The following is a 14,583-nucleotide window of genomic DNA, read 5'->3' as shown; positions in this document are numbered from 1 at the left end:
CACACACACATACACACTCTCTCTCTCTCTCTCAAAGAACTCCAGGAGGGCAGTCCATACGAATAAAAAATAACTACAAAAAAATCTAATAATCAAGGGCTTGATCTAATTCTCCTTTTGTTAAAATGATTCAATGGGGGCCTCTGACTTAGGCTCAGGTCACAACCTCAGGGTCCTGGGATCGAGCCCTGCCTCGGGCTCCGTGAGGATTCTCTGGCCCTCTGTCTCTGCCCCTCCCCTTGCTCTGCTCATGTGCTCTCTCAAATAAATAGATATCTTAAAAAAAAAAAAAAAAGATTCAATGTTTCTCTGCCATTAGCTCTCCAAATTATTCCTAGGAAAGCATCCTATTACGGTTTTATACACCTTAAGAGGCGCTCTAGACCAGCATAAACATTTGGTGACAGGACAATGGAATAAATGAAGTATTAGGTAAAGAATACAAATAAAAGTTTATTATACAAAATTGAGGCCTTCATATTTCATAGTTCACTAAGGCTAAACAATATTTTTTAAAATCATTCATGAAAATTTCACTTTCGTTCCCCCTCACCCCAACTATTAAAAAAATGGCCTGACCACATTGTTATCAAAACAAACACATTATAAATAACACCAAGTCCTTTGAAGACAACTATCCCATATGTTATTTCTTGGCATAGGTGATCTTCATGGCATGGGACGGTGTGATTTTAAATCCCTGTAAAGCATCCCTGGCAGCTCCAGCCTGTCCGTCATTTTCAAATTCAACAAAAGCAATGTCGTGCCTCCCGGGTACCAAACGTACTTCCTTGAAGCCAGGAAACCTGCAAGAGGAGAAACAATTTATATACGTAAATATATAAAGGATATCAAAGACATAAATGCTTATTCTGTGTTTAAATCAGCAACTTCCAATACTGGTCCAGGAAAGTATCATATCCTACACCAAGAATCCTGAGTAGGCTGAAAGAGCCTGAAATATAATAATACCATGAAGTGTACATGTAGTGTAAGCTAGGTCAATTCTGCCACTGTATCAAAGCTTTGTTTCCTGTTTTACTCATCAATTAGAATAATTCAAACATCAGAGGTAATTCAGCTTTTTATTTGCTAAATCTGCAGATTAGCCTCAATTCACATCATTAATCCCAGACCAAATCAAGGAAGCTATAGGAATTACTGTTGTGATACACAAAAGGATTCAACCCATAGAAGAGCTATTTGTCCTGTGGGGAGGCTTTCAGAACACAGCCTGGTTCGTGAAAAAACTTACTGATTAAAGAGCATGGATAACATCATCTCATTAGTCTCTTCTGGTAAATTATTGAGGAATAAAATATAGTTTGGAGGGTAATCAGGGACCTATCACAAAGAAAAAAGGTAGAGTTAGCTTTAAGTATAAAAAGTAGAGTACACCATTTAGCCCTTACATTAAAATCTAAACTTCAGAGAGCTACGTTCCAGTTTATTAAGGATTATGAAATTGTAGCACTGCATTGAACACTAAAGCTGGACGACGACACCAGAGAAAAAAACATAAACCTAACAGCAACTAAGCAGACGTTCGAGTCACTTAATACAAATTTGGATGATTACAAGTCTTACTAAGTTTACGGTATTTAATAGTATTTAAAACAGCATTTACGTTTTAAGCATCCGTAATCAGTTGTACTGGAAGGATTCTGTCATCTGGATGACATAACCGAAAGATCCTAACAAAACTAGAGAAGACAGCAATGTCACCTATCTTCAAGCTGGTTCTCCGAATAACAACACTCAGAGATCAATCCTCTGAGTTACTGTTTACAACCTCCCAGCATTTTAGAAAATTTGGAATTACCACTTAGAGCCACCACTTGGTGACTTTTAATGTTTTCTTCAAGTACATGAGATATACAGAGCATCTAGTTACATCCACGTAAGTAGAAACAAATATTATTAGATGTTAAACTAATTATCTGAAACCCTAAGCTGGGGTTATGAGCAACTACAGGGACAGGGTCATCCTGTACCTAAGATCCTCTCTGTCTTCAGGCTACCTTCATGAAGAGACAAGACACGTAAAGAACAACTTAAGGCTTAGAGAATTAAGTGCTGGCATTTGTAAGATGTACTGTAATTGCTGAAAGACTCCAAAGGAGGGAGGTAGATAATACAGGAAAATGCACGTAACTTCAAATCAGAGAAGGAAAGCTGTGAGGTGCAAGGAGTTCTCTGGACTTGAGGATCTTGTCAGACTCTAGCATCCAAGGAACCAAGGGGAAACCATTAGTACCTAACTGAGGCTTTCTCTTTGAGGCCTCCAGCAGGGAAATTTGCTAAGAGGTTTCTAAAACCTATATATATAGAGACATATATTTGTTCTCAGAAGCCAGAGCAAGGGTAACCATAAAATAATCTTGCTCTATTAGAAAAGCCGGGTCAGTGTTTCAAGCTACTGGTATGGAAAGAGAGCCCATTCACCTGGCCAATTTCCCCTGTGTGCCTGTAAAGCCCTGGGCTTTGTACACACTGTAGAGAAAATAAAAATGTTCGCTCTGCGCCTTTGCAGAGTTTAAGATCTATCATTTTGATTCCACCATTAAAACATTATGGAAAGCAAGAAATAAAGTCAGGTTTCATTTTCTCCCTCTTAAAAAAATTAAAATGTTTTGAGAAGTGAGTTTCTATAGTAAAGTGTTATACAATTTAATGTCTTTTTTTTTTTTTTAAGATTTTTATTTATTTATTTGACAGAGAGAGACAGCCAGAGAGAAAGGGAACACAAGCAAGGAGAGTGGGAGAGGAAGAAGCAGGCTCCTAGCAGAGGAGCCTGATGTGGGGCTCGATCCCAGAAGGCCGGGATCACGCCCTGAGCCGAAGGCAGACGCTTAACAACTGCGCCACCCAGCTGCCCCCAATTTAATGTCTTGTAAAAGGAATTATTTTCAGTTTTTATTGGTTTATAATTTATTTTAAAAAGCAAGCACCACATGGAAACAAAGATTACCTGAGGATTTGGAGTTGAATTTCCTTGGGTATTTGCTGCATTTGGTGTTCCCTAAACGAAAGAAATAGAAAACAGTTAAAATTTCTGATTGCTCTACAAGAGCAACAGGTGATTATAATTTTAATTACTGCATCAATTTTTAAAAGGCCACCTACTAAATGGGAGAAGATATTTGCAAATGACATATCTGATAAAAGGGTAAGTATCCAAAGTATATTACAAACTGATTACACCCAAAAAACAAATAATCCCACTAAAAAATGGGCAGAAGACATGAACAGACAGTTCTCCAAGACATACAGATGCCCAACAGACACAGAATAAGATGCTCAACATCACTTATCATCAAGGAAATGCAAATCGAAACTACAATGACATGTCACCTCACACCTGTCAGAACAGCTAAAATCAGAAACACAAGAAACCACAAGTGTTGGTGAGGATGTGGAGAAAGCAAAACCCTCTTGCACTGCTGGTCGGAATGCAAACTGGTGCAGCCACTCTGGAAAGCAGTTTGGAGGTTTCTCAAAAAAATTAAAAATAGAACTGCCCCACGATCCAGTAATTGCACTATTGGGTATTTACCCAAAGAATATGAAAACACTAATTCAATACATGCACCCCTATGTTTATATCAGCATTACTTACAACAGCCACCCAAACGTCCATCAACAGATAAATGGATAAAAAAGATGTGGTGTAGCCACAACGGAGTATTATTCAGCCATGAGCAAGAATGAAATCCTGTCTTTTGCAACAACATGGATGGAACTAGAGGGTATAATGCTAAGTGAAATAAGTCAGTCAGAGAAAGACAATTATCATATGATTTCACTCCTATGTGGAATTTCAGAAACAAAAACCGACAAAGGAAAAAAAGAGAAAAGAGAGAGAGACACAACAAGAAACAGACTCTTAATTACAGAGAACAAAGTGATGGTTACTGGAGGGGAGATGGGTAGAGGGATGAGAGAAACAGGTGACAGGGATTTAAGGAGGGCACTTATTGTGACGAGCACGGACTCATGTATTTGCTGAATCACTATACTGTATACTGGAACTAACACCACTTCCGCTAACTCTACTGGAATTAAAATTAAAACCTTAAAAAAACACATTTAAAAAGATTTCTTATTCCATTTAATTTTACATTAAGAATTTACGTCATTAACTGAGTGAAACTTTAACTTGGCAGTTAATTTTGAAAGATCTAGTCCTAAATTTTAAAGACTGTATTATAAAATTTAGCCTCTAACCTTTAAAATTATGGAGAAATTAATAAAAACTACATATTTATAATATGTAAATATAAAATTAGGGAGAAATACATACAGAAAAACCAGGAACCAGTCTTTCCTTTTTTTTTTTTTTTAAATAATTAGACAAGAGTCCAGCATTATACTTCGTGACACTGATTTCTAATCACTTTCAAACCAAAAGTAACTACTTTTTGGATGATAATTTCACTTTTATCTGGTATTTTAAATTAGATTTTTTAATTCCTCAACTGTTCAAAGAAATCAGCTTTGTGTGGAGCACTCAAGATTAAAGATAATATCTACAGGATTATTTTTTTAAAATATTTTATTTATTTATTCGACAGAGATAGAGACAGCCAGCGAGAGAGGGAACACAAGCAGGGGGAGTGGGAGAGGGAGAAGCAGGCTCCCAGCGGAGGAGCCTGATGTGGGGCTCGATCCCAGAACGCGGGGATCACACCCTGAGCCGAAGGCAGACCCGAAGGCAGACGTTTAAGGACTGCGCCCCCCAGGCACCCCTGTCTACAGCATTATTGACAGGCAGTAAAACTTGAGAAAGAAGCCAGCAAGTATTAACATATTTTGAAGAATGATGTAACTAAATGTCATACAAATTCAAATAAAACTGCTTAATATAAATCTGCGTGTGTAAATTTAATTGGGGGCTTAAACATAAACACTGCAATTCTACAACTCGACTAATTCCAGTTTCCTGAAAGTGGACCTTTTAAACACACACAGGCACGGACAGACACACCCGCCCCAAAGATCATCCCTTAAGTGGAAAACGGACAGCTCTGGCAAGTTAACACCAACAAACCCAGGGACTTTGTCCATCTCACCTGACCGGGCTTTTTGTTTGCAGTGGTCGCAGTTTGTTCCACAGTTTTCGCTTTTTTCTTTTCCTTCTTCTTTTCTTTGTCAGCAAAAGTGCCACGCATTTTAGATATTATATCAGAATCTGTTTTTGCATACTGGATTCGCTGTTTTAATTATTTGGAAACAGGTTACTATTCATTATGCTAAAGCCTGTTGATAGTCTTCATTAATATTTCAAATTTCATTACCCAAGTATACTACAAGCTGGTTTTAAACACATCCCTAAGGAAATCTGTCAAATACACTGAGCACCAAATGAAAATAAATTGTAGTCTATGATTCACAACTTAGACAAAGTTAGACTCAACAATGCTTATTAGAAGAAAACACACAGATTTCCATATGGGAACCACAGAACTTTGAAACATTTGCACTACTGCTTCTCTCAATTTCACGAAACAGAGAAAAATGTGCTGGAAAGCTGTCTATTCCTTGGTAAGGACTCTCGGTAAAAGGGTCAAAATGTGTCGATAAGCTGTGGAATGTATCATATGGAATTTGTTATTTCCGCAGGTAAAGTACTAAAGATTGAGAATGATTTCCTTTTGAATATGATCTAGGATTTTTAAATGAAATGACTAATAATGGCAACAACTTAAACTTTAAAATGCTTTGAAAAGAAACAAAGGACGGCATCTCAGCTAGCGCAACCAGGCCATTTGCTGACCCCTCCTACACGGCGGCCGGCAGGAACAGTATGCCAGCGAGACAACAGGCGGGCGTTTAAAAACCCTAGTCTAGGAGAGTGTTTCGTAAACTTTAACACGCATTCTAACTACACGGACTACACGGAAGACTGCAGACTCTGATGCAGTAGGTCTGAGTGAGGCCTGAGATTCCGCACTTCTAACAGGCACAAAATAGATGGTGGGGCCCACACTCTGAGTAGTATGGCCCTGGCCTAAAGCATTATCACACAGCTAGGTTCAACACCCATCACCATAATTTTTCCTAGGAGTTAAAACTATTTTCTAGGGTGTATCTATTTGCAAACTGCAATTTCCATTTCCAGGAAACATTTCTTCTCTGGAGCTGTATGAGTTGAAACCTCCTCTCTGACCATATCAAAACACGAGAGTCTTACAAATTATGATCTAAAATTGCCTTATAAGAATTTCATCTCAGTCTGAAAGGAAACAAGTGACCTTCTAAAGTAGCATGAGTTTGAAAGCAGAAAATCTGTTAAAACCAAAAGCAAGTCTCCCTTTTTCCTCAGCTAGAGATGAGCGTGCTGGGGGAAACGAGAGAGGGGCATTGTACCCTCACCTCAGTAAGCAAAGCTTTCTCTGGCTACCCTGGCTGCTGTACCATTGGGTCCCCAAGGGGATTTACTGCTGTAAGCAACTGCTGGTTTTACACGTCATCATCTAACCAGAAGGAATACACTTAGACTCTTAGTCCCAAGGACTCCTTGCCATCTCCCCTGCGTCTTCAACCTTCTCCCTGACCTGAACAGATTTTGGGTGACCTGTCCTTATGACACAGTCACCTGTGAAGACCTCTGATCTCAGCCATCATTCTTAGCTGGCTGGTCTACACTAGTGATTCTCAAGCAGAGGTGATTTTCTGCACAGAGGACAACTGGTGCTATTGAATGGAGACAGTTTGAGCTGTCATGCCACTGGCATGTGGTAGACAGAGCCTAGGAACGCTATTAAACACCGCAATGAACATGATAGCCCGCCACGACAAGAATTATTCTGGTCAAAATGTCAGAAGTACCAATGCGGAAAAAACCTGGTCGAGACCAAATACCCATAAGGGATAAAAGAAAAAAAAAGTACGCCAACAGCTTAGAGAAGGGGCAAGGTTTACATTTATGCCAAAGGTTTTATAAAAGAAGCCATTCAGGAAGATGGTTCTCCTTCACTGAGGTATTTTTGGCATTAAATAGCCAAATATCCTTGAACTCAGGTAATTTTGTTACAAGTTCCAAGTTATAGCAAATTTTGCTTACTTCTGATCTGGTATGTTGGGAATTAGAAGAGCAACTGAAACCACCTGAATAAACACAACGCAAGACAGCTCCAAGAACACTCTTCTTCCGCTTCCAGGACGCTGGCAATTTGGCAGTACCTGCTACCTTCCTGAAGGCAGAGAGTGGAACTCACAGAATACTTTCAGTGCATTATCCGTCCACTGGATTTTTTCCATTGATTTAAAATAATTAGTTGGCAAAGTGAAGCCAGTGCCAACAATGCCCAGCCCTCCTGTATCTGAGTAAGCAGCACACGCAGACTTGTCATCTCAACGCAACAGAACAAAATCTTCAACGGGAAGAACTCGTTCCTCTGTGTTCATGTAATTTTAGATTTAAACTAAAACCCAGTCTTACGCTCCTGCCAACTGCGATCTCCATTATACTATTTCTTCATATTTACTAAGACAGACAAACTGGTTTCAGGAAATTCCAACTTATTAAAAAGAGTGTATATAGGCACAATCCCTGTTTTCTGAGGTGGGCCTTTCCACACAGCTGGTGCCCATCAGATGGGAAGTGATGGGAAAAGGGGAACTGGATAGAAAAGGAGAAGAAAACTTGCTCTAGTAACAGAGAAAAAATGCCCACTCCTGAATTAAACAATGTGCTATATAAAGGCCCTCGAACCACTGACCACAGCCAACACTGCCTGTTTTTGAAAATCAGGTCTTGCTGGAACACAGCCACATTCGTTCATTTGCACACCATCGATGGCTGCTTTTGCTGCCATAACGGCAGAGTTAAATAGCTGCAGGACAGATCACCTGGCTCACAAAGCCTAAAATACCTTCTATCTGGCCCTTCGGGACAGTGTGCCAACTCCCAGTTTTGGGGGAAAAAATCGTAACACTGGGTATCAGGTTAGCTTTTGAGGCCTTGTACTGCCACTGGTTATATTAATATAACCTAGACTGGCAACTAACCTTTCTGTGCCTGACTCTTCTTTTTTTTCCGAGTCTTCATTTCTAAAATAAAGCGATTAGACCAGTATCTGCACTACGGACTATAGGCCAAATCCAACCAGCCCACGGCCTGTTTTTGTATGGTCTATAGGTTAAGGACTCCCCCGCCCCCCAATTTTAAAGGACTGTTAAAAAAACATGCACAGACACAAGAATATGTGACAGAAACAGTTTGTGGCCCATAAAGCCTCAAATATTTACTATCCAGTCCTTTATAAAGTTTTCGCTGACCTCTGAATTGGCCCAAAGGATAGCCAATAAGCTTACATTTCACAGGTACTGAAAATGAACACAGGCACACAGCTAATTACTGCAGAATCAGAATGCAGATCCAGGGCCTGGAAACTCTGGGCCTTGGGTCTTTCCTCAAGGTCTCTTCTCTTCCCATTCCAGTCTCGGGATAAAGCACTAGGGAGAAAGCACTAGGAATCCGTACCCAAGGTACTCTACTCACTTACACATGCAGAACCCCTTGCTATACACTGTCTCCACCCTAATCCAATCCTCTACCATCTGTGCCTTACACCAGTGGCCTCCTGAGTTCTCTAGTCCCACATGACCCTCCCACAATCCAGTCTTCACCCAGCAGCTAAATGTGAATCTCACGATGGCATTCCTGAGGTTAAAACTTTCTATGCATAACTATTTCACTGTTGCTCATTGTTTATTCATCAACAAAACCTATGAATTTTTCTTAGATCACTGCTTTTTCTAGACTGTATAGCTTCTGATATGTACTTCACTATGCTATTTTCTGAAACATCAAATTCATTTCCTCTTTGACCCATGATTTTTGTGTTTTATATTGCTTTACAAGTTTACAAAGGTTTCTTTTTACTTTTTTTTTTTTTTAAGATTTTATTTATTTGACAGAGACAGCCAGTGAGAAAGGGAACACAAGCAGGGGGAGTGGGAGAATAAGAAGCAGGCCCCTAGCAGAGGCCCCAAAGGCAGACGCTTAACGACTGCGCCACCCAGGCACCCCTCTTTTTACTCTTCTGAGTTAAACTCCTGGTTCTTTTGAGATGAGAATGTTGCCAATACTGCCACTATTCTTTAAACATTGTACACCTTGATATACTTTGTTACTGCCTATCTGATCTATCATAAACTCGTGAATTATAAACTCTACTATTACTGTTTCTAGAAACACAAATGTGTAAATAAAATAAACCCAAACTTCCTCTAACACATAATTAAAAGCAGAAAGGAACAGCCATAGTTTCAAATGTGTATCTACAAACTTAACATATCATTAACAGTGATTAAACGCAAAATAAGATTGCCTTACCATTGGTTTACCATAAAATGGAAATCCTTGTAACTGTCTCAAGGCATTTGTGGATGAGCCCAGTTCCTTAAAAATAACAAAGGCTTGCCCCCTCATCTTCATGGTCTTTAAAGCTACAATATCTACAACGTGGCCAAACTGAGAAAACAGGGCATACAGGGATCTCTTCAACTCTGAGCAAAAGTAGAGGGGAAAACAATTTATTTGTGAAAAAAACAATGACAAAACTCTTCATAAAATGACACTGCACTGAATGCCCCCCACCATACATTTACTTATTTATACAAAGTTACATATTTTAATAAAATCACATTATACTATTGAATTTTAAAAGTTGTTTTAAACCACTGTATCTATGAGTGAAAACATATTCACCAAATTTTCAGCCTCTACCAATTTTTGTTTTTAAAAAGCCTTAAAATCCTCACACAAAAGGAACAAGCCATTATTTCAGGTACTGACAAAGATTACTACACGGGGAAGTTTTAAAGCAGTACAGTTTTTAAGATGCCAGTAATGAAATGCACTTTGGTTGTGAACAGATGTTTTTTAAAAGCACTTACCTTCTTTTTTAATTTTGTCATTCATATTGTTGATGTAAATTGTATGATTCGGTCTGATATCCATGTTTGGAGTTAAACTGTTCAAATTGTCTAAGGAGACAGTAAATATTGTTATGAACAGGGAGCATTAACTCACACTGTTGTGTGGTATAAGGACGTAACAAGGATTATTAACTTCTCAATTTTCTTTCGAACCCAAATGTCAGAAAATATCAGTTTGTTAGTCTTTAAAACCTCTCCAGCACTTGGCTAGCCCTCCTTTTTAAACAAAAAAAAACAGTTCTCAGGCTCAAAACTTGGTGGAGTACCAGTACCTAGGCAGATTTCAATAACATTATTTCACCCAATGTATTTATTTTTATACTTATCTTTCACTTGCAACAAACAATAGTTTTTTCACCTGCAAAGTTACTTTGTAACTTTTTTTTAAAAGATTTTATTTATTTATTCGACAGAGATAGAGACAGCCAGCCAGAGAGCGAACACAAGCAGGGGTTGTGGGAAAGGAAGAAGCCGGCTCATAGCGGAAGAGCCTGATGTGGGGCTCGATCCCAGAACGCCGGGATCACGCCCTGAGCCGAAGGCAGATGCTTAACCGCTGTGCCACCCAGGCGCCCCAGTAACTTTTGCTTTTTAATGAAATTATTTTATTTACTTATTTAAGTAGGCTCCACAGCCAGCATGAAGCCCAACATGGGGCTTGAACTGATGACCCTGAGATCAAGAGTTGGATGATTAACTAACTGAGCCACCCAGACGCCTCACTTAATGAAATTATTTTTAAAATGTTTTAGGTTTTAAAAGAAATGAGAAAGAAACTAGCCAATGTGTGCCCAGTAAAAATCATTAAGACAACACATTAAGGAAGTCTGCCAAGCAATACTTCATGATACACTTAAAAAATGCTTTCCTACCACTTAATTTATGTACACATCACCAGCTGTCCTGACTCTAAGGTTAACTCTAATGGACTTGAAATTAAGGAGCTCAGAGAGAGCAGTATTGCATGATGGTTAAGAGCTCAGATTCTATTATCAGCCTCCTGTGAATTCAAATCCTCTCTACGCTTATTACTAGCTGCTTGACTGAAGGCAAGTTCCTTAATCTCAGGTCCACAGCTGTAAAATGGGGCTGGTGTAACAGCATTTACCTACTAGAACTCAGAACACTAGACGAGATAAAGTTCCAGCACAGTTCTCGGACGGGCAGTGAGCACTTTCGGTAGCTGTTACTAATGGCTAGTACAGGTAAAGGACTTGCCTATCGTTAGCTAAGAAACAGCAGGCTTGGGAACTGCACCTTGTCTCCTCTTTTGCACTTTTCTTTCACATCACATCGTTATTTCATTTTTTACACCGTTTTCAGTTGTCAACTGCTGACCCTGCTTTATTTCCTTGGGTGCCCCCCATATTCCTTTATTTCACCAATTTTAAGCCCACTGTGTGTGAAAAATATAGGAAGCCTGACAAGGAAAGAGCCTACGGACAGGGACTGCACTTGTGCGGAAGCAGGTGAAAGGTAACGCTTCTCAGACTTGCGACCCCCCTACCTCAAACGTGGAAGGGCTGGCGTCGCGAATAGAACGAGATGAACGTGAGAGGTCAAACTGAAGGCAGAGCTCTCAAAGGAGAGGCCCTTGAAGATCTCGTGCGAGGCCTGACGGTGGTCTGGATTAGAGCAAGGGCACCTGGAGTCCGAGGTGAGCTTCCCGCTTGTCCAGCCACAGGCACGTTCGACCAAAGCCCCAGGAAGCGGCCACGCGATCGCCGATCCTAACCCTTCCCACTACAGACAATTCCCCTAAATTCGGAGGCCTAGCGGGACCCGCGCGTCAGTTTCCAACTCCCCCCGCCCTCTCGCCAACCCCTCCGCGAACCCGGGAGCGAACCCGCGCAGTCCCCAGCACCGCACCCCGTCTACTCCCGGCTCCCACAAGTGGGCGTCTGGCCGAGCGGCAGCCGACAACCGGAAGAACGGAAACAGCGAACGAGAGCGCGTTCCAACTCACCTGAGGCCTGCGCCCGTCCCGCACGAACCGAAAGCCGGAAACAGAGCCGCTACCGGAAGTTATGCCACCACGCGCCTCAATCATACGCCGACAAGTCGAGCAGTCGAGCTCAGAGTTGATCGATGCCCTCCGGCTCCGACGGCGGCAGCTGGGAATCTCTCTGCGCATGCGCACACCTGGCGGGCGGGAAGGGTGGATGGAGACCAGGAAGAAGCCTGTGGGAACTTCGTGCATTACACTGGGGGTGCAGGGAGGCGATAGCGAAGGGCAGTGATTCCTTAACCAGCCACGACTTTGTGCGGTTTTACCCCACACGACGGTGGCTTTCATCTTTCCAGATCTTATATACTTTTTACAGAGAGCCCCTCATGCCAACTACCTGGGAAGTTTCCCTGGTTTCGCCTTTCGCCTTTCTGGTGGCATCCGGTTTAACATCACGTTGAGGGCACCTGGTACCTCCCCCCAAGTGTCCTCCGATTCCTGGTGCTCTTGAGTGAAAGCCTCTCACCATTCTGCTGATAAGTTTGAATCCCAGAAGCAACTCAGGTTGAGACTCCAAAGCAGAGAGAATCGATTCCTCTCTTCTGCTCTCTCACCTGATAAGGCAACCACCTCCAATAATAGCCAAGCAGGCACCCCTAAGATCATCTGCCTAAACTCACTGGAAAAAACAAAAACAAAAACAAAACCCTACTACCTTTCCCATCTTCTTTCCCCACAAAATCCCTAGATTGTTTTAGGACAATACAAGCTGTTGATATTGATGCCTAACTGAATGGGAATCCAAAAATAAGCACATGCAGTCATTCTTCTACTCATCAAATGTATGTAAAGTATCATCAGAAACATGAAACGGTTGTTATGAGCGAAGGGAAATCTAATTTTGTATCTTCCGGTAACCTTTAAAATAAAACTTACTTTACCAGCAAAAAAGTAGGCTTACTCAGGGAATGGCAGGGAATTCTAAAATTCAAGACAAGTAAGTCACAGACAAACCATTGGCAAACCCCACAAACACAGCAGGGGAATGTTATTTTTATGGAGAAGAAGGAGGAAATTGGGAGGGGTTGTTTTGAAGCAAAGTCCATTGGAATAAAACAAGATCTCTGGGTAATGAGGGTTTCTCATTGGCTGAGTTGCAGAGGTAACAAATTTCTTAGAGAAGATGCAATGTACATCTTTTTGTCTGTTGGGACCTGCAATTGATGATTCTTTCCTACTAAGGTTTCTTTCCTTGGGTCTGTAATTGACACTAACTTTGGAGTTTGTAATTAACAATTCTTCCTGTAATTGACATTGAGTGGTACTCCCTTTTCTAGCCTCCCCAGTCCACTTTAGTGAGGTTTCCCTTTATTAACTTTCGCACTTCCCCTTAACTAATCTCTCTGAGCCTCCATTCTTTATCTGTAAACTAAGGAGAGTAGTAATACCTCCTTTTGGAGCTATTGTGAGGATTAAGTGAGCTAAATGTAAAGTGGTTAGCACACTGTCAGGCACAAAATAAATGTTTTATAAATGTTATTTATAAATGCTGGCTATGGTTTGTACATATGGATGAAGAGGCCAACTAGGTTGGTTTTATAAGATGGGGATTTTTATTTTTTAAAAAAATCACCTGAAATTGGATCAACTTGAAAATAATGTAAGCTGCTTAAGGGTGGGGATTTTTGTCTACTTTTTTGCTCAAGTATCCTCAGTGACTAGAAAAGTTAACTGATACTCAATAAATATATTAAATGAACGAATGAAATTTCATGGAAAATTAGGCAGCACTAAACAAATGTGATATTTTACGAAGATGCATGTAAGTGTAGGACATAAACGATCACAGAAAAGCATTATTTTCATATATATATATTAGAAGAAATGTAACTAGTTCTATCTCAGTTAAAGAATTATGAGGGAATATAAAGGGCATATCCTTAATACATTAAAAGAGACTATAAACTACAAATAATTTCTGAATAACAAAGGACGAGCTGCCCTTCATATTAATATGGGCATCTGTGCCATTAATTAATTTTGTTTGATGTTACTGAGGATGGCTTAACTATTTCTCTGAAAATAAGCTATAACCTGACAGTATTATGCAAGTGCTTCTGGCCAAGAACTCATCATAACTATTAAAAGGGAATGATGTAGGACTTTGCCAAGATAGGAAGAAAACACCGCAGGAAACACAGAGACCTAAAGACAACCTACACGTAGTAGTGTTTAACAACTAAATAATCCCTATACATTACGCCTGAGAAAGAAATCATCTAATGCCAACTCAGTGACAATGATCTGCTGCTATTTCCCAGCTTCTTCTCAAAAGAGCTCCTGCATTTTCCTGTCCTTGGGCAGTTGCTCTGTGCTTTCCAATAGCCCGTTAATGGTCCTCCATAGTTTCCTGAATGATCTTGAGAAACCGGTAACTGAAAGCAGGAGTGAGAAAGGAATGAAGGGAGAGAGGAGCTTTTCTGGTCCTGTGAGAAGCCTTGCATGGCCTGGTTATAGAACTTATTAAGAGCGTTATAATATCTAAACCTTGGTCAGCTGTATTATAAAGCAGCTGAGGCTGGACACCTGTGACCTGGACCTACTTTGAAAGCATAAGCAGAACTATAGTTGGCATCAGCTGCGTAATTAGCTTAGCTCCACGTTCTGTTTTGTTCCCTACTTATGTT

The 14,583-nt window shown here is 40.4% G+C and overlaps 1 protein-coding gene across 2 annotated transcripts; it reads right to left on the bottom strand.

Annotated features, from left to right (window-relative positions):
• Positions 1-433: 433 nt before the first annotated feature.
• On the bottom strand, positions 434-12,006 carry SNRPB2 (small nuclear ribonucleoprotein polypeptide B2). 2 transcript variants are annotated; one of them, XM_045809410.2, is made up of 7 exons: positions 11,915-12,006; positions 9,907-9,996; positions 9,344-9,516; positions 5,073-5,213; positions 2,972-3,022; positions 1,256-1,344; positions 434-806 (listed from the first exon to the last, which is right to left on the bottom strand). In XM_045809410.2, exons 2-7 carry the CDS (start codon positions 9,968-9,970, stop codon positions 647-649), a joined length of 678 nt encoding a protein of 225 aa, XP_045665366.1. In that variant the 5' UTR covers positions 9,971-9,996; positions 11,915-12,006; the 3' UTR covers positions 434-646. The 2 variants fall into 2 exon arrangements, with proteins under 2 accessions (XP_045665366.1, XP_045665376.1); XM_045809420.2 differs by lacking the exon at positions 11,915-12,006 and adding an exon at positions 11,456-11,583.
• Positions 12,007-14,583: the final 2,577 nt, after the last annotated feature.

This window comes from Ursus americanus, chromosome 22, assembly GCF_024610735.1.
Source record: "Ursus americanus isolate L20-20 chromosome 22, mUrsAme1.1.p, whole genome shotgun sequence".
Taxonomy (NCBI): Eukaryota; Metazoa; Chordata; class Mammalia; order Carnivora; family Ursidae; genus Ursus; species Ursus americanus.
This window is presented reverse-complemented; position numbering and strand designations above follow the sequence as displayed.